The following is a 24181-nucleotide window of genomic DNA, read 5'->3' on the forward strand; positions in this document are numbered from 1 at the left end:
CCAAGAAAAAGAAGTAAAAATGACTGTGCAATAAAAGGCATAATTGCTAATCAGGACAGGGGGAAAAAAAAGTTATTTTATCCAGGAACTTGGGTAAAAAGAGGAGATGCAGGTGAGAGAGTCATCTTGAAAAGCACTTGTACTCAGTGAAGGGCAAGCCAACGTCCACTGTTATTTTTGCTCTGAGTGTGGTGAGGGCTCCAGCCCTTTGGACTACTGTGTTCCTGGCATTTTAAGGAGGGGATGGTCTGTTCAATATCCAGGGCAGATTTTCAGAGGCTGGAAGGACACTGAGGAGAGGTTCTACATAGTAAGATTCTTTTCTCTCAAGGGTTGAAGAGTGGATGAAAGAAAATGAATGGAGATGAAGAAAAACATCTACGGAAAAATGAATTCTATTGCCAAGTAAAATGGGAGGTTGGGATTCAGTCTGGTTTTGCAGTTCAGATACTGGAGAAGAAGCTAGGAAATTGAATTCCAATCCTGGCTATTCTTTCCTAAGCATATTTAAAAAAAAAAAAAAGCCATCCAGGCATGAAGAAGACTCTTTTAATAATAAGATATAAAGTACAATAAGTAAAAAGAAAAAAATCTGCCCCTAGTGGAAGGGTGACCTTTTAAATTATATTACTGGATATTTTAATGGAAAATACCATAAAATTAGCTGGCTGGTGGTGATGCCTCATCTTATTTGACCCATCATCAGCTCAGCATGGCCCAAATAAAATCCATACTCTTCCCCCAAAACTGCTCCACCCACAGTCCTCCTCTTCATTCCATGGCAACTCTAGTCTTCCAGTTGTTCAAGCCAAAAACCGAAGAGTCATCCTGAATCCTCTCTTTCTATCACCCATATCCAATTCATGTGGAAATTCTTTTGGCTCTACCTTCGGCATATATACGTGGAATCTCGTCCCTTCTCAACACCTCCACAGCCGTAGCTCTCATATGAGCCTTCATCATCTCTCACCTGGACTACTGCAATTGCCTTCCAGGCCTCCCTGTTCCCACTTTAACTCTCAGTGGCCTATGCTCAACATAGCAGCCACTAAGATCCTTTGAAACACGAGGTAGGATGGTGTCTCTCCTCTGTCCCAAACCCTGTGGGTTCTCTACACACTCAGAGTGAAGGTCAAAGGCCTTACAATGGCCTATAAGCAGGGTTGCCAGATAAAATACAGGATGCTCAGGGGATGCCAAGTTAAGTTTGAAGTTCAGATAAATAATGACCAATTGCTGAGTATAAGTAGGTCTCATGTAATATCTATTTGCTAAAGAGATCTGGCCTTCTAGCCTCTCTCCCCTTGTCTCTCACTCTCCTGCCTCTTGCTAACTCTCATCCAGCCATCCTGGCCTCCTTGCTCCTCACATGCAGACTCCTGCTTCAGGGCCTTTGGACCGGTTGCTTCTTCTGCCCACAGTGCTCTTCTCTTTGGTGTTTCTCTGAGTACCTTGCTCATTTTTGAGCTTTTGCTCAACTCTTGCCTTCTTTGTGTGGCTTAACTTGATCACCCTATTTAATCCTACAACCTGCCCCTTCCCTTTTGCCAACAGCCTCAATCACTCTTTCTCTTTTATCCTCTTTTTCCCAGGGTGCTTATCACCTCCTAACAGAATGAACATAGTCATATCAAAGTCGTTAAATTACACTGGACCCCAAGTCTAAGATAGAGGGGTAAAAATGATTATGTGAGAAAAAGCCTGCTTGCTAATCAGTACAGAAGAAAGGAATGCCATTTTATCCAGGAGCTTAGATAAGAACTTATTATGTTTATTATTTATTGTGTGTCCAGGAGCAGATATATTTGTCTCTTTTCTTCACCAACGGTCCTAATAGCTAATGTGGGTGTCTGGTTTATAGTCATCCCTGAATACAGTATTTATGGAATGAATTAAGAATATCTCACTAATAAAATGTTATTTCACTTGGGTGACTATAATAAAAAACAGATTAATAACTAATCTTGGTGATGATGTGGAGGGACTGGAGCCCTCATACTCTGTTAGTGGGAATGTAAAAGAGTGCAGCTACTTTAGGAAACAGTTTGGCAGCTCCTCAAAAGGTTAAACAGAGTGACCACATGACCCAGCAATTCCACTTGTAGGTACCTAACCAAAGGAACTGAAAACATACATCCACACAAAAGCTAGTACAGCAATGTGCACAGCAGCATTATTCATAAGAGCCAAAAAGTAGAAACAAATCCAAACATTCATCAGCAAATGAAAAGATGAACAAAATATATCTTATCATACAACGGCATTTTCAGCCAGACAAAGGATGAAACACTGACACATGCTACAACATACTAAGTAGAAGCAGGTCCCAGAAGGCCACATATATGATCCCATTGATGTAAAATGTCCAGGAGAGGCAAATCTGTAGAGACAGAAAGTAGATCGACACTTGCCTAGGGCTGAGGAGGAAAGGTTGGGGGTGGAGGGTTGGTGATGATGGCTAAAGGATATGAGGTTCCTTTTGGGGGCAATGAAAATGTTCTAAAATTGACTGTAATGATGGATGCACAACTCTGACTATATACTAAGAACCACTGAATTGTAGACTTTAAATGGGTGAGTTGTAAGGTATATAAATTATATCTCAATACAGCTACTTAAAAAGAGAGAGAGAAAGAATGTTAAAGTAGATTTTCCCAGAATCCAGTTCAACAATTACCTTCCTGTTGCAAGGTACATAGGGCTATAAAAATAATGTGTCTACTATCAATTAATCTGTAATATGGTAGAGGAAGCAGACAGCTTGCGTTATATCCTGAAGTGGTATAAACTGCCAAGGAAGCACAGAGGAGGACAAAATGAATTGTGACAAGGTACATTTTAAAAGGTTTTAAAGAGGTGTAGAGCTTTAAGTGTCTAGCCTTGAAACAGGATTATGGCAAGTGGAAAAGAGATGAATGGTAATAAAAGCTAGCTAATTTTTATTGAGCACCTATTTTGCTGACAACAACATAAAGATGTTTAAATATGCTCCTATAATTACAATAATCCAATCTGACCTTTCAGCATGTGAGGGAAGAGATTCAGAGGAATTCAATAAATTGCTCAAGTTAACACCTCTCGTTAGTGGAGAAGTTGGTCGGTATTTAAACAGAAAAATGTCTAGCTCTAAACCCATGTTCTTTGGCCTTCTGAGCAAAAGAAATGGCAGGGCAAAGCTACAGATGAAAGTGGATCACCTGTTTGGGGTAACGTCAATTCCTCCAAAGGCAACATCTGGAAATGAAGATGTAATGGTACACTTGGCACAAACCGTGAAGAGTTTTATTTATTTTTTTATTTCTTTTTAAACTGTGAAGAGCTTTAAATGCAAAGCTATGGAGACTGCACTTTATCCCGAAGGCCTTTGAGTGGAGACTAGCCTGTTCAGAGCTGGGCTTCAGGTAACCTCCTATGGGGGGATTTAGAGGAAGACTGGGAGCAGAGGCTAAGAGTAGGGAGACCGAGGGACTAGGGCAGTGGGGGGTATAAAGGCAGGGAACTGGTTGTCTTTCATCTTTTTTGCTTCTTGCTCTCGAAGCTTTGTTGGTCATTCCCATGGTTTCAACAATCACAGTGCGGGTGATGTAGCCCCAGCACTGACTGTTCTCAACTTCAGTTTCTATTTCTAGCTGTCCACTGGGTGAATCCCCCTGGGTCACTTACGGGCAGGTCAAACTCAGCTCAGCAAAAATTTGTTTCTTTAGCTCTTCTTCACCTCTATTAATGAAGTCCTTGTCAACCTGGGAACGCGAAGTCATCCTTGGACTCATACTCTGACAATCTACTCTGTGCACATCTCCGAGAGCGACTCGGATTTTCTCACCATTCTTCAAACAAACCAAGCCCTTGGAAAATTTCATGCCTTCGCCTCCTCTATTTCCTGCCTTACGGTATTCCTTCTTCAAGACCCAGCTCAACTACCACTGACTTACACAGACACAAACAGTTAGCGGATCCTCCCCACGCCCATAACACCTTGCTATGAAAATTTATCTATTTCTATGTTGGCCTCTACCACTTAATTGTCTAATTTATTTTTGTATAAGCAGCACCTGGCATAGTATCTGGAAAACAGTAGGGCATTCAACTAACATTGACAGAATAATTGAAAAAAAAATGAATAAGAGGGAGAGATTGAAGAGAAGTTTGTGGATGAAAATTTAAGAGGGCTTGATGTCCAATTAGAGGTACAGATTTAGGGGGAATCAAGAATGACCCTAAAATTTCTGACCTGAATGACTGAATTTATGGTAATATCAGTACAGCAAGGAAAAACAAAAAAGAAGGAAGAGACTTTGGAGGGAAGATACATTTGATTGGGGATGTACTGAATTTATGATGCCTATAGAACAGCCAGTGTTGGGCTGTTAGGGCCGAAGCTAGAAATTTTAAACAGAGACATCAAGTTATAAAATACTAATTCAAGAATAACTGACATAAAATAAACAATCAAAGCCATGGTATTGGAGGAGATGACCAAGGCAGAAAGAAAGGAAGGATAAGAGGAACTCTTGTGTGCTCAACACAAAGGTTTCAGAAAAAATAAGACCATACCTATGTTGTGTTTCCCAGACAGTATGACTAAGGTGAGGGCACACACCCACCCATCACCCAGGCACCCCATACGTCTTCTCAGCTTTATTTTTCTGCATAGCCCTTAGCATCATACATTCTATGTGTACTGGAAAATGAGCTCCATCATGGCAGTAAATTTTGTCTATTTTTGTTCACTGCAGTACCCTGGCACACAGTAGATACTCAATAAGTAACTGTTGAACAAATAAATGTGTAAATAACCTTGATGCACAAGTACAGATAAAGAACTAATATACTAAAAGAAGAACACAGACATCACCTAGAAAGATCTTTCATTCTCGGCACCTGACTACCATCAATCCTTTCTCCATTTTGGTATTTTGTCACACTGGTCGGCCAACATCTCCTTCGCACTGGATTTTCAGCCTCTGGTAATTCAAACTTAATAATTAGTATGGATACCAGTGCCAATGTGTTCCTATGCTTACTGCTTCAGCTCTGTCATCTGCTACCCATCACCCTATCATGACTGCCTTCTGGATCACTAGCAATTGTTTTCTGAGTCATAACTCTCAAACATCTGGTCATTGCCTTCAAGGCTAGGAACATCCCATCTGCTCTCATTGCCTGTCACAGAGTCTACCTTCTCCTCTGTTGCTACTATGGGTGTCACTTCGTACGTGTGCTACTGGAGCCAATTCTCTCCTACTGTGGAGATTCTCTCCTCTGTTGTTTGACATGCTATCCCTCTTTGGATCACAAATTAAAACCCAACGCTTACAAGAACCATTTATCAATTAATCACAACTATTTCATAACCTACTAGTACAACTCCCAAATATCCCAATTGTCTAAATCATTCTTGTCATTAAGTTCTTTTAATGTATATGGTATGTATTACATCTTATATGTGGTAAGCAATTCCAGGAACGCACGCATATATAGCTATACATTATGATAATGCTTCTCACATATTTCTGCTAAAGGTCCTTTGAGGGCAGAGAGTAGAGAAACTTTATGCTGCAGAGGTCACAGGGGTTAGCAGCTATAAGTGCCTGGGATTACTTTTCAATTTTTTTAAAAAAAATTCTGTTTTATTTTAAATGTTCACATTAAATTTGTTTTACTTTAAAAAATTTATTTTACTTTATAGCATACTATTTGTTATAATGTAAAAATACTATTAAAATTTACTCTTAGGTTAAATTACTTAAATGGTCTCAAATTTTTGAATAAATGTGAAGCTTTTAGAAAATAGACCATGTTGATCTAATATCTCCTCCTTATGCTCCTGATTTATCACCCTATATCTCTGTGGCCATGTGTATGCTATAGAAACAATACCCTGAATGTGACAAAGTTTAAAATAACTTGGAATTGTTGCACCCTGGTTTTTTGTCTGCAGTATATATCAATTTAGTACTTACCCGCTTTATCTTCCTTTTGTGGGTTATAAGCCACATAAATACAGAGACAATGTTAGTTTAGACTGATTTATTGAATAGTCATTCATTAAGCAAATACTTATGAATGGTCCTCAATACATACTATGGAAGCATAAAAATAAGACATGGGTCTCTTAAAGAAGGGAAATTAATGTGCACTGAGGGCTTACTCAGGTAAGCATTGAGCTAGGAAGTTTGATACACATGATCTCAACTATACTCACTCAAACCCCAAAAGATGGCATTATATATTCCCCATTTTCCAGATGAGGGAACAATAGTTCAAGGTGAAAAGGAAAGTTGGCCAAGATCACATATCCAGGATGTGGAACCAGTGTGTTTACTTAACTATAAAGTCCGTGCCCTTTCTACGATGTGACAGTATGTAGCATCCGACAGAGATAAGACAACAAAAAATAAGTACAGTGCCATACTGCTAAGTGTGATGCAAGCAATTTAGAAGCAGACATATTTGCTGCTGGTTAGTGAAATCCGAGAAGGCTTCATGGAATAATGGCATTAGAGCTGGCCTTAGAGTGAGAGTTGGAGTTCAACAGTTTGGGAGTTTGGGCATTCCAAACGGAAGCACCATAACTGAGAACACGTGGATAGCCTCTAAGTTGAAGATGAGTAATGCAGTTGGGCTGGAAGTTGATCTATAAACAGGGGAACATTGGGTGAAAAGGTGGGCAAAAAGGGAGCTTGATTACGGAGCACCTTATGTGCCAGGAAATTTGGAATTTTAGAGTTACAGACTGTGCAATGCTATTGATAGACTTTTGAGTAAGGAAATGATGAATTCAAACTGGAAAAATTAGTCTGGCAGCATTGAGCAGAACATTTTGGGGTGTGAGCCAAGGTGAGCCTGAAAAATCAAGGTGTGGCTGTGGGATGTGTGGAAGGAAGGGAGTGAGATTGGGAACACAGATTCATTAACACATGCTAAGTAGTGCACCTGGAATAGGAAAAAGGAGATGCTAAAAATGATGGAGAAGCTCTCAGCCCAGAAAACTGAAGGTCCAGTGGGATATCATCAATGCCAATATGGAGGTCACATAAATTGCTAGGTCAGAGGAAGACGATGGAAAGGTAAGATGCACTGGGTTTTAGACATGGTAGATTTGGCTGCCAGAAGTCATGCCTGTAGAGGTGTCTGTCAACAACTGAAAACAAAGGACAAAAGCCTGGAGAGAGGTTGGAGCTGTGGTTGCACACTGGGCAATAATCTGCAAAAGCCAGTATTAAAGAAGAGGGCAGAGAGAAGAGACAAGAAGTCAATGATAAAATCTGAACCATTTATCCAGTGGTTGGGAGAAGTCTTGTGAAAGAACAAGAGAATGAGCAATCCAAGGCAAAAGGAAAGGTCAGCAGGAAACTAATGAGGAGAGTTGAGAAAAACATTCAATCTGGTGAAATGGCTATTATGATGTTTTAAGGAGTTTATAGGTTATAGGGCTTTTTTTTTTTTTTTTTAAGTGACTGTGAAAAGCCAAAGAGAATTTTGTCAGCAAAGGGAAAACCTAGAGGAGCAGGAATGGTACTTAAGTGCTGGGCTTGCTTTGCTGTTCATCTTTCTTGTTAGAACACGGGAGGCAGCATCATGACCTCGAATGAGGCTCACTTCTAACTGATACATTCTCCCAAAAAGCCCTTTCTTCCAAGGTTGCACACTGACATAACAGTTATTATGATCATGAAGGGAAGGACTTAGAGGAAGCACTGTAAAAGCGAGACCATGAAACACACAGAAAGATTTTCAAAGGCAGCATATTTTTTCCTCCACAGAACTCAGTCTTCGATACAATGCCTCTCTTCCCCAAATCCCCAAATTATTGTACCATATCTTCCTTGGCTCCATCCCAAATCTTGCTTCTTTCCATCTAGTCTAGACATATAAAGAAAGACTCTTCTTTCTGCCTCATTTCCTTCCCGTAAGTCTCCCCCAGCATTGTGCAACGTATCCTCATGGAAAGTACTCCATCTTTATCCTGAAGCACCTGAATGAGAAATCCAAAGGCTGTATTTGGCATAATATGTTACTGGCCTTCTCTGCTTTGAAATAGTTGATAATCAATCACTTTCTTTCCAAGGCTGTGTCCTCCCCTCATATCCGTGTGACACACATTCCTGGTTCTCCTCATACCATTCTTACTGGAAAGATCTGTGTGTGTATGTGCATGTGTGTGTGTGCACACGTATGACCCTCTTTCTCTCAACTCTTCAGTGCTGATATTTCCCACTCTAAACCTCATAGTCTCCTCTTCTCTCTCTGGAGTCTTTCCCCACGCTCTGGCTTTTGCTACCACATACAGATGGAAGATTCCCCAGTTACTGTCCCCAGTGCAGACACATTCTCTGAGGCTCAGACTAATGCTGACCTCTGTGCTGGGTGTGGCCCACTGGGGTGTCGAGTACACACTGCAATTTTAGTATTTCCAAAGCCAAACTCGGCATATTCCTCTCCAAATTTTTTCTTTTTCTTTTCTTCTCAAACTCAACTGTTGGAACTACCATCCACCCATGCAAGCAACTATCTTTCATATTCATTCCTAACCACTGAGATTTTAAAACTCTGTCTCTAAATATTTCCTGGCCCTGTCCTCTCCCTTAATACCGCCACCTTAACTTTCCTGCAGCAAAGTTTCGTTACCTTTCACTTGAACTATGTCCCCAGACAAATAACCTTCCATAGCTGTACCATTGCTCAAAAACAAAAATTAGACTCCGTACTCAAATTCTTTAATGGTTCAGCATCTTCTATAAGTCTACAGGACAAAGTCCAAGTTTTTAAACATAAAATACCACGTTCTGGTGAACCTCTTCTTGGGGCACAGATTGCACTGAAATTCATGCTCTAGCAACACTGAGCTCCTTATAGTAACTGAAGACTCCCATTGTGCTGTTCTTCCCTTCATGCCTGTTCTTATGCTGGTCACTCTGCTTTTACCCACTTTATTTTATTTTTTAAAATATTTTATTTATTTATGTGAGAGAGAGAGCATGAGCCGGGGAAAGGGCACAGGGAGAAGCAGACTCCCCACTGAATGGGCAGCCCAAAGCGAGGCTTGATCCCAGGACCCCTGGATCATGACCTGAGTTGAAGGCAGATGCTTACCCTACTGAGCCACCCGGGTGCCTCTGCTTCTACCCACTTTGATAGACTAACTGCCTTCCATCTTTTAACAACAAATCAGTGACCATCTCTTCTAAAAGCCTTTCCTGACCCTTTCTTGCCTGCCCCCTACCACAACCTGAAGGGATATAACAGCCTGTGAACTTCTCTATCATGTCTTTTAACACACTAGATAGCAATGACACTTATTGTGTTTGCATTCCACAACAGATTGTGAACACCCTGAAGAAGGGCAGGTCCAACTCATGTTTGTTTCCTTGGAATACAGTTCATTGTTACAGGTTAGTACTTGGTACACCTCTGAGTGGTGGAGGAATGCTGGAAGGGTTTGGGAGACCCAATGAGGAGAATGAGACAGTTGACAAAAGGTGAATCAAGGAGGGAATGGGATTTATTGAGGGCCCAATTTGAGTTATATAGAATAATGTTGTAGTGAAGCCCTTATGCTTGTTTTGTGACTTTAACCAAAAGATTCTTCAGCTCAACATGGTGAAACAGACAGTGAGGATAACCTGGACTTGGTGATTATTCAAAGAGGGGGAAGAATTCTAGGATGCTAGGTCAGCTACAGAGACAACCAAAGGGCTGACGTATATTGAGAAGAGGGTAGAGCTGAAGGGAATGATGAGGGCAAGGAGAGATGTGGGTGAGTCTGGGAGCTAACAAGGAGAAAGGGGAGGAGAGCGTGAGGTGTGTGTGTGTGTGAGAGAGAGAGAGATGAAAAACCGAGAGAAGGAACAGTCAGTGAATAGAAGTTCAAGCTGCTAGAAAAATCATCTGTGGATTCATAATTCAACAAAATAAAATAAAAATCATTCTGCCATTTAATCAATATGTTATTGTGATTAAAAATCTATTTGCCAGTTGGTGTAACCTTTTGAAATTTTGCAACACATTCTACAGTCAGAAAATCATATAAATTTCAGAAATAATGACAAGATAGCTTTCGGATATGATTCTTCTATTTCTGGAAGCAGAGAACCCTAGTCTAATGCCCAGTTATATAATTTCTGTCCAGCTTTCACTCTGAAATTATTTTTCCCAAAGCATGACAAATAAAAATCACCCTAGCCCCTCCTTCCTCCTGGACAGTTTCTTCACCTATTATTTTAGTATCCTGAGAACACTTACCACAGATAAAGCAGGTTGTCTTTAGAATTTCTTCCTTTTTCTGTTTTTCACTTCTGAGATCAGCAAAAGTATCAATGATAACACCAAAAATCAAGTTAAGGACAATAATGATGACAATGAAATAAAAAAGAAGGTCATAGACCACTCGGGCAGCAAACAAGGGCTCCTGAAATAAAAATTTTAAAACATGTATATGTATACATATTTTCAAGGTACGTTGATTTGGCATATGGTCTAGCATTGAGAATATATTCAATAAATGTTTGCTGAATGAATATAAATAGTGCTCCAAGCTGGAAAAAATAAGACTCACTTTCTGTCTTCATTTTCTTTTCTTTAAGTGTTGTGAAGTAAACTTCACATCTGTTCCCAGAGCCCCTTCCATTCTCCAGGACTTATACTCCTCCCACCAATGGGGGCATACCTTTTATTAAAAACCACTGTACTATATCATTCTGCTAAATGCATTTTGGCACATTGGGATCCTATCCCAGAAGCTGCACAAAAGGTAGACAGGTAGCAATTCCCAAGGTCAGCGATTAGGGAGCTGAGAAGGACCTAATGCTTCGTCAATTTCTAGACTAGATTTTGTTCTTGGCCTTAGAGGGTCAAGTACAGACAGCTCCAGCTTACTTCTACCGGGTAGGCAGTATTAAAACACACATCAGAGACACTGTAATCCAGCCGTTTCCTAGATGAGGAACCACTCGATGAACTGACAATATGCTACAGCTGGCCTGCTGCAGAACTGAGATTTTTCAAGCCTTCAGCCTGGCTCTTGAGCTTAGCTTTTGCAGCTAATGAGAAATTTTTTAGACTTGCTGCTTTAATATATGAACTCATGTTAGAATTTGTTCAAATTTTATATTCATCATGGATAAATAATGGTCGCTATTACGATTCAGAGGCAAAGAGTAAATCTTCATGCCTGAGAAGCCTGATAGACAAGAGGCAGCCTAGTTTCTGTTGTTTAAGTAACAATTAACTCCTCTACCAAGTTTGTAGTCATGCTCTCAGGGCTGTAATACAATATACAGTTCAAACTTGGAAATGTTTCATAACCCTACTCACAGGCATAGATTTTTTGGTACCTTAGCTATTTCTGTAGAGTTCTAGTATACAATTAATTGGTTTTAATGGCCACCATTATACATTTCAAGCAAACGACATAGTATAGCATCCTGAAAACAAAATTGTGTTGTAGATGCTGTTAAGAAAATTTTTAAAATGCTAAAGGGAAGAAGAAGGGGGGGGTAAACAGAAGGGGGAATGAGCCATGAGAGACTGTGGACTCTGGGAAACAAACTGAGGGCCTCAGAGGGGAGGGGGGTGGGGGAATGGGATAGGCTGGTGATGGGTATTAAGGAGGGCACGTACTGCATGGAGCACCAGGTGTTATAGGCAAATAATGAATCATGGAGCACTGCATCAAAAACTAGGGATGTACTGTATGGTGACTAATATAATATAATAAAAAATTATTATAAAAAAAGAATATAGACACAGAAAAAAAATGCTAATGGTCTTCTTGAAAAAAATATGTTTTCTCCAGCTTACGTCTTTCGATGGCCTTCTGAGAACGTCTCCCACGCCGCCGCCGTTCCGGAGGCCCTGGTTTAGGACGGTGACGATGCACATGAGGAGAGTGTCACATGTCCTTTCAATTCCATCCTCATACTCTTCATCAGCTATAAGAATACACAAATTACACCAGGCAACAAACTCATGGTTTAAATATGCTATTGTCTACTTCCAAATAGGCATTCCTTTATAACTGTGCCATGACACAATTTTTGGAAGCACAGAAGACGTATTTGACGTGTAGCAGCCCATGACTGACACAGCCTGAGAAGGCCACACAACTGTATTCTGAAATATTTGTTTTCTTTCAAGAGTGAAAAATGACAGAATGGAAAGGACGACATATAAGAAAGCTCATATGCCTGGTGCACTGTTGCAGTGTGGGGAGGTTGTGGTAAGACCTCAGGAAGACAGTCAACTCACCCAGGAGCTAAGCTATTGCAGGAGAAAGAGCATGCGCAAGGAAGCTGGGTGGGCGTGGCTTCAAATTCTACTCTGTCCCAGTACTGAGACTTGGGCTGTCACTCGACCTCAATATCCTCATCTTTAAATGGGGAGGTCCGATTAAGGATGAAACCCTTCAAAAGATTATATTTAGGATGTGTAAAACACTGCACAGGGATTAGAATACACATAGTCGGGGCTTAAAAATCAGCGCAGATATTATTTCATTAATTTAGTTAAGCATCTAAGCTCTTTTAATGGTGAGCATTGAGCTATGGAGAAGAAACAATTTATTTATGTGAACAATTTATTTTATGTTAGTGTACTTACGTGAAAATAGGGAGAAAAGAGGAGACAGAAAAGATATAATGTGAAAAAAAAATCCCTGGTTTTATTTGGCTTCAAGGAAAACTTGGCAATAATTTCCCAGTCATTTAAAATAGTGAAAAGTTCTTACTATATTAGAATCATGACTTCTGGGGTGCCTGGGTGGCTCAGTTGGTTAAGCGTCCGACTCTTGGTTTCAGCTCAGGTCGCGATCTCAGGGTCATGAGATCAAGCCTCACTTCAGACTCTGCATTCCGTGTGGAGTCTGCTTGAGATGATCCCCCCCAACTCCCTCCCCCTCTGTTCCTCCCCCACTTCGCACACACACTATCTCTCTAAAATAAATAAATAAATAAAATCTTCAAAAAAAAAAAAAAGAATAAAAATTTCCTAAAATTGGTGAGCAGAATATTTTTCTTGTTACAAGGTTAAAGAACCATACTGGTGTTGAATTTTAGAAATTGTGTAGCCACAGGTGTGAATATGAAAACAATCAAAGTGGGGAAAAAAAAGAAACAGTCTAATTTTGTCTACATGATCCATGACCAACAGCCTGTTTGGTACTTTTTTACAAAAAGCCTGATTTTTCCTCTTGTGAACTGACTTTATTTTAACTTCACATGGATGGGAGGATCCTGATATTTTCACTTTAGTCAGAGCGGTTTCTTTTTAAAACATAAATATATACCTCCAGAGGAGGGCGGAAGTCAGGCGTGGGGAAGCACGAAGTTGCAGCATCAAAGCTAGCAGCAGGGTCCGTGCCAGACCACTCACCTTCGAGGTGAGCCTCAAGGCACATTCTGATTTAGAAAGGAGAAGAAAGCAAGCTGCTTTTGGGAGAAGGAGAAATGGGGAAGAGGTGAGGCTGGTGGGGACAGCAGAGCAGCAGAGGAGACAAGGCAGGCAGAGAAAGCTCAGTGTGCAACATGCTAGTTAGGTCCCCAACACCTAAAGGGGGGGGGGGTTCTAACGCCATGGCTAGGAAGAACGTGAAGAACACTAGTTAGAAATGTGTAAGAGAATTAAAGGAATTTTTGCAAAGAAATATGGTTTTCAAGGAATAAGGTCATTTGGAATATGTCCATAAGCTACTTTGCCATGGTTGGATGTCTGGTCAAAGCAATCTTATATTTAGTGGCAGGATCCGCATTCATATATTCAATCAGCGACTACCTGGTCATGTCACATAAATGTTTCCTAAAGACTTAATTAAGTACCAGGTTAGTCAGTACATAGAAGCCACACGAAAGCACTCCATCTCTCCCTAAGAATTTAAAAATGAGGTTGCTCATTCGTTAACAGGTGAGCTAGTAAAATCCACACAAAATTCATGTGATTAGCCATTGTGAAATAAAATAGACTGGCCTCAAACATAAACAATGACAGTACTGACGTTCTGTGTGGCATGCACGCAGGGGGAGAATGCCCAGGGCAGGTCAATGACAGCAGAGGTCCAGTCAACCCGCGGTGCAAGGGTCGGTGCTTAGGCATGCAAGGTTTATACAGGAGCCTCCATGAGTTTGGTTAATAAGGCTCTATCTTTGTGAGATGGATTTACTCGCAGTGTGTGAAGCCAAGTTCCCAGGCCTGTGGGCTAAGAGCCAGGCCCTGAGTCATAGTAAATTCACCTAAGTGAATGCCACCTTGTGGAGACCTACCTACATCATCGGCTGGCCTTCCCGATGCCAAACCTGCCTCATCGCACTGTCTCCACAGACACAGGACTAGGTGCTAGGTATACAGGTGGGAAGAGGAAAGTGTGGCAGCCCCTAGGAGATTAACGGTTTCCTAGGTAACAATGCCCTACCCCAGGGTACCGTGCAGGCAGGACGGTGTGAGTCCCACAGGGGCGGGGCGGGATAGCATCTTGAAGGAGGGGGCACCTGAGTTAAATGCTGAAAGAGACACATGCCTGGCCAGTAATATCAGCAAGGTAAGACATTCTAGGCAGAGAAAAGAGGATGAGCAAAGGTAAACAGGCATGAATGCATATGGGGTGTTTGAGGAACTACGGTGTGTTGGAATGACTGGGCGTTTGGTATGTGCAGACAAGTGTGAGAAGAGAAACAGGGAGGGACCTGTTTATTATGGAGAGACTCATACACCCAGCTAAAGAGTTTAAACTGTATCCTGAAAGCCACGGGGAGCCAGTGGAAAACTTTAAACGGGGGCAAGGTGGTTTATCATCTAGCTAATGAAATAGTAAGAGAGAAAACATTTACTTAAATAATAAGACAAATTAGCACATGATTACAGCCACAGAAGTGGTGCAAAGAGATCAGAATAGAGAAGCTTTAATAATAGGGATAATGAGTGGGGAGTCCCTCTAATTAATGTAGACTCTGAGTTTGCCTCGAGTAGTCAATGGATTAAAAGAGTAGAGAGGCATTCCCATGGTATGGCCAGAGAGCGCGGGAGGTAAAATAAACCAGCATGCAGAGGAGTGGAAGATAAAGCTGGGGAGATAGACTGGGAGCTCTCTGTGAGTCTGGGGTCTATGTGGCAGGCAATGGAGCATCATGAAAATCTTGAGTTGGGGGTAGGGGAGAACAGACTCAAAGCAGTGATTTCTGACCAATAATCTAGTGGTGACACAGTAGGTGAATTGAAGAGGAGAGAATGACTGGAGGTAGAAAGACCGCTTAGGAGGCATAGTGTGTGATGAGCCCCAAAAGAGTGTGATGGCCGTGAGAAAGGCAAGGATGGATGAACAGGGGCTGGCAGGACCCTAGGTATGAGGGAGAAGGCCGTGTAACACATCCCGCTGGAGCTTCCAGGCAAAGCTGACTTGGAAATGGGTAGTCCCATTAGGTCACAGAAATGGACAACAGAGAAGAAGGAGCTGGATGCAAGGTGTTATGATGAAGACAAGGAGAGAATTTCAGATGATTGCAGAATGAGAAGATGAGAAGACATTTTTAAAAGCTAGAGAGCACAAGAGAGCTGGGAGAGTACTGTGAGCCAAAATTCAGGAAGAAAATAACGTAAAGATGGAGAAGATACCAAAATATGTAAAAATTATGGGAAGAGCCAAAAGCAATGAGAAGCAAGAAGAGGTCTCTGGATTGAACATTCGAGTCATCAGGAAACAACAGGAAGATGGCAAATAGTGAAACAGAAGACAGTTGATGCAGAAATCGAAGGAGAGAGTGCAGGCCAGTTGTTTTTTTGGAAATTCTGGTCCTGAAAAGAAGGAGGTGGATGCGTGTGCACAGGTAACAGAGTGCAGAGGAGGGTTCAAATGGAGGCAGCAAGGAGGTTTCAGATACAAGAACGAACAACGGGCTAGCTAATGGTGCAAGGGAGGAATGATGTTATCAAAGGAGTGAGAGAGGGCTGCCTGAGTGGCTCAGCTGGTTTGACCATAAGACTCTTGGTTTCCGCTCAGGTCACGATCCCAGGGTTGTGAGATCTGAGCCCTGCTGCTAGGCTCTGCGCTCAGCGGGGAGTCTGCTCGAGAGTCTCTCTCCCTCTAAATAAATCTTTAAAAAAGAAGAAGTGAGAGTGCATGTTTGCGTACAGGCGAAAGGAAAGAATTAGTGGAAATAGATGTGTAATGTGGACACATTTAAAAAAACTAAATATATACATGTAAGGAACTTAGAACATCACTTGGCATATAGGGGGTAACGAATCTAGGTGTCATAATTATCATTATTACTGACAGATGGCTATAAAATCTTATGCAAATTTAAAGTTTTAACATTACCACCTTTACACTTGAACAAAATCATCCTCATTTTCAATTATTAGTAAAATAAAGTATTTTTTCTTAATTAATAACAGAAATTAAAGTGTTTTACATAAAGAAAGGAATAAAAATATATTCTACTGGCTCTGATTTGAGGTGTTGGCCTATATGTTTTTTCAAATATTGGACATGCTTGAATAAGAGTATTTAATAATGCTATTTTTCTCCTTTAATAATTAAAGTACCCATTTTTTTTATGATTTCTTAGAAACAACAGATGGCCACCGGGATATATCTGAAAGTCTGAGTGCAATTGAAAACCTCTTGTTTGTTAGTTTTAAACTTTAATTCTAATCGATTCATTATGGAAATTCTTTTTTAAAAATGTTAACTAGAAAGAGAAATTTAAAATGCTGGGCACCCCATAGGAAGCCAAAACTCAGAGCAGCACCAAGGCTGATGGGTTTCAGCTATTCATCAGTCTTTTTTATTAAAGTAAAATACCAAAACATATTAAATCTGAATTGCTCATACATGTGAGAAATCTGTGAACTTCCTCCCTTTTCTGTACATTCAAATGACCCTTACTTAGAAAATAATTGTAACGATATTTTGTAAATTGCCTAAAAAAAGGCCTCATTTTTCTAGAAAGTCGGTTTTTAATTTTTTTTTTTTTTTTTTAGTTTTTCTTTGGTAAGCGATTATATTTGTCTAAGAAGTCAGGCAGGTCTGCAGCAAATGAAATAAAAGTTCTTTTTACTTTTTTCCTCTGGCCACAGTTGGTTGCCCGTTACCGTGCGAATGTGCGGCTGCTGGGACAATGACCCTACCCGCATCTGCTGGGGCTTCCTCGGGGACCAGCCGCTGGGCTTCCCAATCACCACGAGGCTTGTTATTCTGCTCCTGTGTATGGGTCTGGGCCTTTTGTAATGTGGACCTGCTGTCCACAAGCTAACAAACCAAGGCCATCACAAATGCACACTAGGGTTTGCAAATTAAAATTTAATTCTGGTCTTAGACATGGAAAAGTTATTTTTAAATCTAAGAGACCCATGCTGCACAACAAACACCAGGTTCTAGTTTTTCCTCTACCCTTGCGGTTAATACGTGTGGCCGAGATTTAAAGGTGGCAAGGGCTAGAAGATCAAATCTGTGGAATTTTCAGTCAGATGAATTTTATCACTTACCTTATCAAATGCAAAAAAAGGGCACAGAGGAAAGAGTGGGTACATTAATAACAGGCATCCCTGTAGTTTCAAACACTGATTTAGGAATGACCCCAGATGGTGTGAGGCCACTGTCATCAGCTCTGGCTCCCAACAATGTCCCTGCCACACCTCCAGCATTGACATTCCTCCACTATCCTCTTCTTCCTTCTCTGGGAGCTTTCCTGCAAAATCATAGCTGCCTCTCCCTACTCCCAGCTCAGCTGGAGCCTAAAAACATGGAGATGTTGCTCCTGGGGTAATAAGCCTGGAAGAATTGCCCCCATCTGCCCATAGAGAAGAGGGAAGTTCTGTTCCTTGTGTAATATATTAGGTGAGAGACAGGTTGTAGAGGTTGTTATGAGAAGCCTTTTATGAGTTTGTATTCAGAGTTATAAACCAATATCCAAACAGCCTTCACAATGGAACAGAGTTTCTCAACCTCAACACTACTGACATTTTGGGCTGGAGAGTTCTTTGTTGAGGGGGCTGTCCTGTGCGTTGGAGATGCACCCCTGGCCTCTATTCACTAGATGCCAGTAGCATTCCTTCCGGAGTTGTGACAACCAAAAATGTCTCCAGGCATGGTCAAATGTCTTGAGGTGGGAGAATGGGGAGGTGGGGGGGGGGGTTGGAGGGGGATCAACTCCAGTTGAGAAATACATAATTGAGAATATTTATGTCTAAAGTATTGCCTTTAGAGGATAGCATGCATAAAGAATAGTTATGCAAGCATTCTAGTTGAAAGGCAATATGATAGGCAGAATTTTAATAATCTAATTTTTGGTTAGGGAAGAAAAAAATGTACAGAGATTAATCCTTTAACTAGAAGACAATAAGACTTAGAAGACTGGAGAACAGGCCTAGCATCAGAGATCTAGATTAGTTTACTAGCTATGTGATCTTAAGTTTTTGTCCTTCGGTGTTTTTAATCGTAATGGGAAGATAATTAGTAGCATCTGTCTATCCTTGACATGGCTCAGGGCCCTTGCCCATGCTGGTCCCTGTGCCTGGAATGCAGTTCCCCTACCTCTTGGTGTGACTGACTCCTCCTCATAAGTCTCAGTTTGAATAATCTCTTAAACACCACATCCAAAACTAAGAATGTACTATTTAGTGGCTAACTGAACATAATAAAATCAATCAACCAATCAATCAATCATCCCTCCTCAGGAAGCCCTTTCTGTTTGCTCTACCTACAGCCAAGCTCTCTTGGATTATTGATCATAGCACCGCTGGTAGTACTCACCATAGTTTATAACTTTTCATGCCTCCCTCCCCCCCCAACTATTTTATAAGTTCCATCAGGTTAGGATTATGTTTGTCTGCACAATACTATGTCCTGAACACCCAGCACGGCGGCTGGCCAATAGTACAGGCTGAACCAATACTGCTGTAGGAAGGAAGGAAGGAAGGAAGGAAGGAAGGAAGGAAGGAAGGAAGGAAGGAAGGAAGGAAGGAAGGAAGGAAGGAAGGTTTTATGGTAATATCATCACCATCACCATCATCCTCATCAAGGATTTGTGCTGAATTGACTTAATGAATTTCTTGTTTTACAAAAATATTCACTTCATTTCTTTAAATGTTAAGATCAAACTGTCACAGTTAGTAAGAGCACACAAAACAATCATACTAGAATGCCTGGCTGATTATCAAAAACAATTGTACAAAGCCTAAGAGTTGTAAGATCGCACAGAGCTGGGCAGCCACATCCTGGGATGTGCTCACACCATGTAGGACTGCGAAGATCTTACTCCAGGAGAGGCTCTGGCAGCGATCTCACTGAGCCTTAGTAGCTCTGGGCTCCCATGTGTGAACGAGCGTCACTAGTCGGCGGCCATCTTTATAGTCTCTGGCCCGAGGAACACTGGCTTTGTTGTTGGTTCACTGGCAAAGTAATATTCCTTTCTTAAAATCAAACTATAGTTTAAATATATTTGCTTTAAAATAAAGGAAATAATTTGAAGGTAATATTCAGAGATAGAAGAGCAAGGCAGGAATACAGTTACAAAATCCTGGGGACCATGTTGTTAGAATATTTGTGTTAACGAGAAAGTACATTTTTTAACCTATCACTTTTCACACTCTGTTAAGGAGAAAGAGTGTCCAATTGAAAAGAAGATAACAAGTACTGGTGACAACAAATTGAAGTTCAAGATGGCCAAAAGATCCGAACAGCTGTTTAATTTTACTCAGCTACTTAAACTATCGCCAAGTTTTTGCTGGGATATATATATATATTTTTTTTTTTGGCTGGGATATATATATATATATATATATATATATATATATATATATATATATATATATATATATAATCACGACTAATAAGAGGAGAGGAGCATTTGTAGACCTGGATTTGAGATTGTGACAGATTCTGCAAGCTGCTGACAAATGAGCTTGGTGCTGATCCCCAAGATAACATACCAAATGGATCATTAAAGGATAGTGTGGGAAGAAGGTGGGATCAAGAGAAGCCAGTACGGGTTCACACTACCCTCAAACTGGGGATGTGACAGATGTCTTGGGCTTTGGCAAAGGGGCTCTGAGGACTCTCATGATTTTTTTCTAAAGATGGAGGAACATGGGCTAGCTGATAATTTACTTAAGACAGAGTTCTATGTGGCTGAAGAATTACATGGAACATGACTATGTCAGTATGAAAGCATATTTCTAGTAGCATGCTAAAGAATTTGTCCTTAGCACTGTCCCATGCAACATTTCTAGCACCTTTAATGGGAATATTCCAGAGCAGAGGTTGGCAATTTTTTTTTTCAAAGAGCTAGACAGGAAATGTTTTAGGCTTTGTGGGTGACATAAAGTCTCCATTGCATCTTTTTCTTTAAAGAAAATACTTTTAAAAAGGGTTACAACTAGTCTTACTGTGAGGGCTATACAAAAACAGGTGGCAAGCCAAATTTCCCTATGGGCCGTCATTTGCCAATCCCTGTTCTATAGCTTATCAGCTTGAAGATGACACAAGAGAGAGTAAAGATATTGCTTCATAGAATCAGGATCCATAAAGATAGCATGAGCCCCACAGCACATGAGAACGGAAGGGGCTTGAAACCTAGAGATCACCTAGTCCAAAAACTCCTCATCTATTCCCGGGACAAACTGGGATGGCTTTGGATTCCGAGTTGTCAGAAAGATATAAAAATAAACGCATCACTTTATACTTGAACTCCCAAACTCCCAATTACATGCATACAGGACAGGCATTGATGGCTTGACAGCCCAACCAGTGAAGAATAGCATTTTAGCCGAGTCAGCCCAATATGGGTCAAGGCTATGGTGTGATTCCAAATTCCACTATCCCGAATACGATAGCACCACTCAGCTTCTTGCCCCGGAGTGTGACATCGAGAGTCACTGCCAGACTATGGGAGGAAGGCTGAGGAAACTGGAGGTGTTTAAAGGGGAGGATGCATGTAACAGGATTTTAGAAATCGCAGGGCACAGTAAAGCTCCGCAAGCAAGGAATGAGCTGGTTTGTTGTTTGGAAGCCTTGACTGGCCAGCCAGGCCTTAGAGGAGGAAAGAAGTCTTGGAGGCAGTTGCTCACAGCTCTTGGAGCTGCTGGGACCTTGGGAGGGAATGTATATATATGTATTTCTCCCTTTAGGTCACAAAGCATGAAAGATTTTGTTTGTAGAAGGCGCCATCCATTTTCCCTCATGCAACAATCCAACATCTCAGGAAAAAAGGCAGCTTTCACTATGATCAGACAAATGTGTTCCCAGATGCAAGTGGGGGACTCCAGCCTGACACAGGGCTTATTAACTCTTCCTTCCCTCATCTTCCCCGAGTCCAATTTTCCCCTTCATAGATGTAACACAGACTAAATCCACTCCTTTTTAAAATGTAAAACTCCTGAAATATTTAAAGATATATACTTCCTAAATCATTGCTGCTTCTGGAAAGAGATCACTAATTCCTTCTACAGTTCATTAAATTTCACATACGCCATAGTTTCCAAACCATTGAGAACAATTTAGAGTTTAAAAAATTCTTTTTATGAGCATGGTTCCATTTGCTCTTTTGGAAACAGGGGAAGTATCATATTCTCTCTGTGTCTCTGTCTGCTCCCTCCCTCCCTCCCTCTCTGGGCAAACCATCTGAACAAGGTCCAGGAAATTTGCATAACATATCTAAGAGAGCCCAGGATTATACCAAGCCTTCTGAGTTCTAAGCCTGTGCATTTCCTGATTCTTTGTTAAAGGCTATATAATTGAAAGGGTCTCCTTGTGGTATGGGTTTGCAATATGGTAAAAGTATTTCTAGCAGCAGTCCCACAGGGTAAATCTGATAAATTCTCAGAAATAGAAATAATATAAGGAATGGGGTGGGGAACAAAAGGACAGGTATGGGAATCCCTTCTCTAATTTGAAACTTTTGGGTTTTTTCACCCTCCATGGTTCTATTTCAACCCACCATGAAATTCTTAGAGCAACTCCCTTAGCGGTAATAACATTTTCCAAAGAAATGTAAAACTGCTTTGTACTGCTCTGGGGCCCTTTTTACAGACCTGTATTTGAAGCTGGTATTGTGGGTGTGCAGTTGTCCTTTTGACATGTTTCCATCGTTGAAGTTAAAGTCATAGTAGGAACTTCATTACTACCTGAGAACACACAAATATGGTAGAGACAAATATGCAAACGACAAGAAATGAACATATGGTAACAAAGGCATATAAATGAAAGGCTTCTACTCCAACATAGCTGTGTTCCTGAGGCCTTTTTCAGTAAGCTGGTTTGGAACTCTGAACACAGTTTTGTATATGGAAGCAATTTTATAAATAGAGAATAGGTTCACAAGCCAATCCACTAGAAGGCTTTTATACCTTTCTGAATAATAATGTAGACCTTAACCACCACATGTAATAGTTTCGACAGCCAAATACATTCAGGGTTCAGACTTGGGGTGCCAGGAACACACCTCCCTCAAAGCAGTTGGTGTTTCCCAAGCTTAAAGCCACTGGTCAGTCCCTACAGCAGGTCGAGACTTGCAGCTCATGGCAGTTCTAACAGTGAAGTCAGGGGCTCCAGGAAACAGGGTTTAAAATGCTAGAATCCTCTGCCAGATCCTACTCAGGATCTTTCTTTTCTTCCTTAGTTCCCAAAGGTCCACCTGCTTGCTAGTGCACCAGCTATTTCCCTGGCCAGAATGGAACAGGAGATAGTAACCTTCCTACCTGGGTGAGAAAAACTTCATAGAACATTTTGTTGTGGTTGTTAGTCACAAATAGAAAGTAAAGAGGTTCATACCTCTCAGACAAATGTTTCAAAGAGAGTCATCACGGAAAGTCCATAAAATGGAGGGACAGGAGTAAGTTCACTTTCATATACAAAGGGTTGAAGAAATATTCAAGTGTGTATCAGAGCAACAACACACCAAGGTTATCCTGATTCTCTGATGAGATGAGGGCAGATGCAGCAACAGGGAGCTCGAGTTAGGACATGTGACCAGGAGCAGGACCTGGCAACCAGGATCAAGTTGTCTGCAGCACTATCACTGGGGTTCAGAAAGACCGAGTCCACTCAGGGAAGGGAGGCTACATGTTTAACTCCATTTTTCCTTGCTCCCTCCCTGGGGCAAACTTGGGGGGACAGGGTGGGTACATACAAACCCTGGAGTGGGTTTCTGGTGGTCAGAGAGAGAACGACGGGGTTTCTGAGTGTGTCCTGGTGGCCATTCCCTTACTTCATATTTCCTGACTCCACATGCAAGGCTCTGAGGACACAGAGTGGAGGCCTTGCAGACCTGACAACTAGGGAGTACCGAGGGGCAGAGACAGGATGATACTTGAGCGGAGGAAGTCAAGTACAATTAATGTAATACAGTGCATGAGGAGAGAGAAGTGAATTTTAGAAAGAAAACAATGCAAGGCTTTTTGGAGAAGGATCAACCTAAAGGAGACATGGGATTTCCACACAGAAAGATGAGCTGGTTGGGGGCGGAGGGACGGGGGGCAATCCCAGGGGCAGTTTGTATGACAAAAGGCACAGAAGCCAGCAAAGGCACAGACATGGGAGCAGAGTTACCTGAACTCCCAGCCTGATGTTTTAAACAAGCATCTCACAGCCAGGGCAGATCCCAGCAAAGTTTCTGAATCAATGAGAAACCCAATCAGAGCAGTGGTTAGAATGAATGAATCAGGCAGGCAGAACAGGCTGAATGTGGGGAAGCCACCTAGAATGTTCCTGCAGTCTTCTGGGTGAGAGGAAATGAGGATGGGAAACCGCAGGGTGGCACTGAGAATGGGGAAGAAGGGGCCCATGTGAGAGACACTGTGACATCCGCTCGTCAACGGAACCCGCCCTCCAACTCCCTGGGCTTTTCTAAGACACGACTCCCTTCAACACTGTCAAGTGGTGGATGCTTCCTCTATCGAGCACTGGCTCCACCAGTCCCAGAGGTAGGATCTGCATTTTCCTGAATTCTTGATGCCATTAGCCAATTATCCATCCTCCGCTCTCATAGGCGCCTGTGATGCTCTGCGATTCAGCTCTAGAACTCTCAACCTCCCCTCTTGGCTCCATCTCCTGGCTTTCTGATGACTTCGTCCTACTCCTTGAGCAACTGCGTATTCTGCACTCCCTAGATGTCACCTGCTACCCAAGCATGCTATCCTCGATGGTATCACTCAACTTTGGGAGTCAATAGCATTCAATACTTGAAAAAATAAA

The 24181-nt window shown here is 41.5% G+C and overlaps 1 protein-coding gene across 2 annotated transcripts in view; it reads right to left on the reverse strand.

The window, feature by feature from the left end:
• The window catches only part of ITPR2 (inositol 1,4,5-trisphosphate receptor type 2), a 477037-nt gene that overhangs the window by 59108 nt on the left and 393748 nt on the right, over positions 1 to 24181 (reverse strand). For both annotated transcript variants that reach the window (XM_045811874.2, XM_087855710.1), the window contains 3 exons: positions 22021 to 22113; positions 11803 to 11933; positions 10246 to 10411 (listed from right to left, as the gene is read on the reverse strand). In XM_045811874.2, coding sequence (XP_045667830.1) covers positions 10246 to 10411; positions 11803 to 11933; positions 22021 to 22113 — 390 coding nt within the window. The remainder of the gene's footprint in view (positions 1 to 10245; positions 10412 to 11802; positions 11934 to 22020; positions 22114 to 24181) is intronic.

Source organism: Ursus americanus, chromosome 25, assembly GCF_024610735.1.
Source record: "Ursus americanus isolate L20-20 chromosome 25, mUrsAme1.1.p, whole genome shotgun sequence".
NCBI lineage: Eukaryota > Metazoa > Chordata > Mammalia > Carnivora > Ursidae > Ursus > Ursus americanus.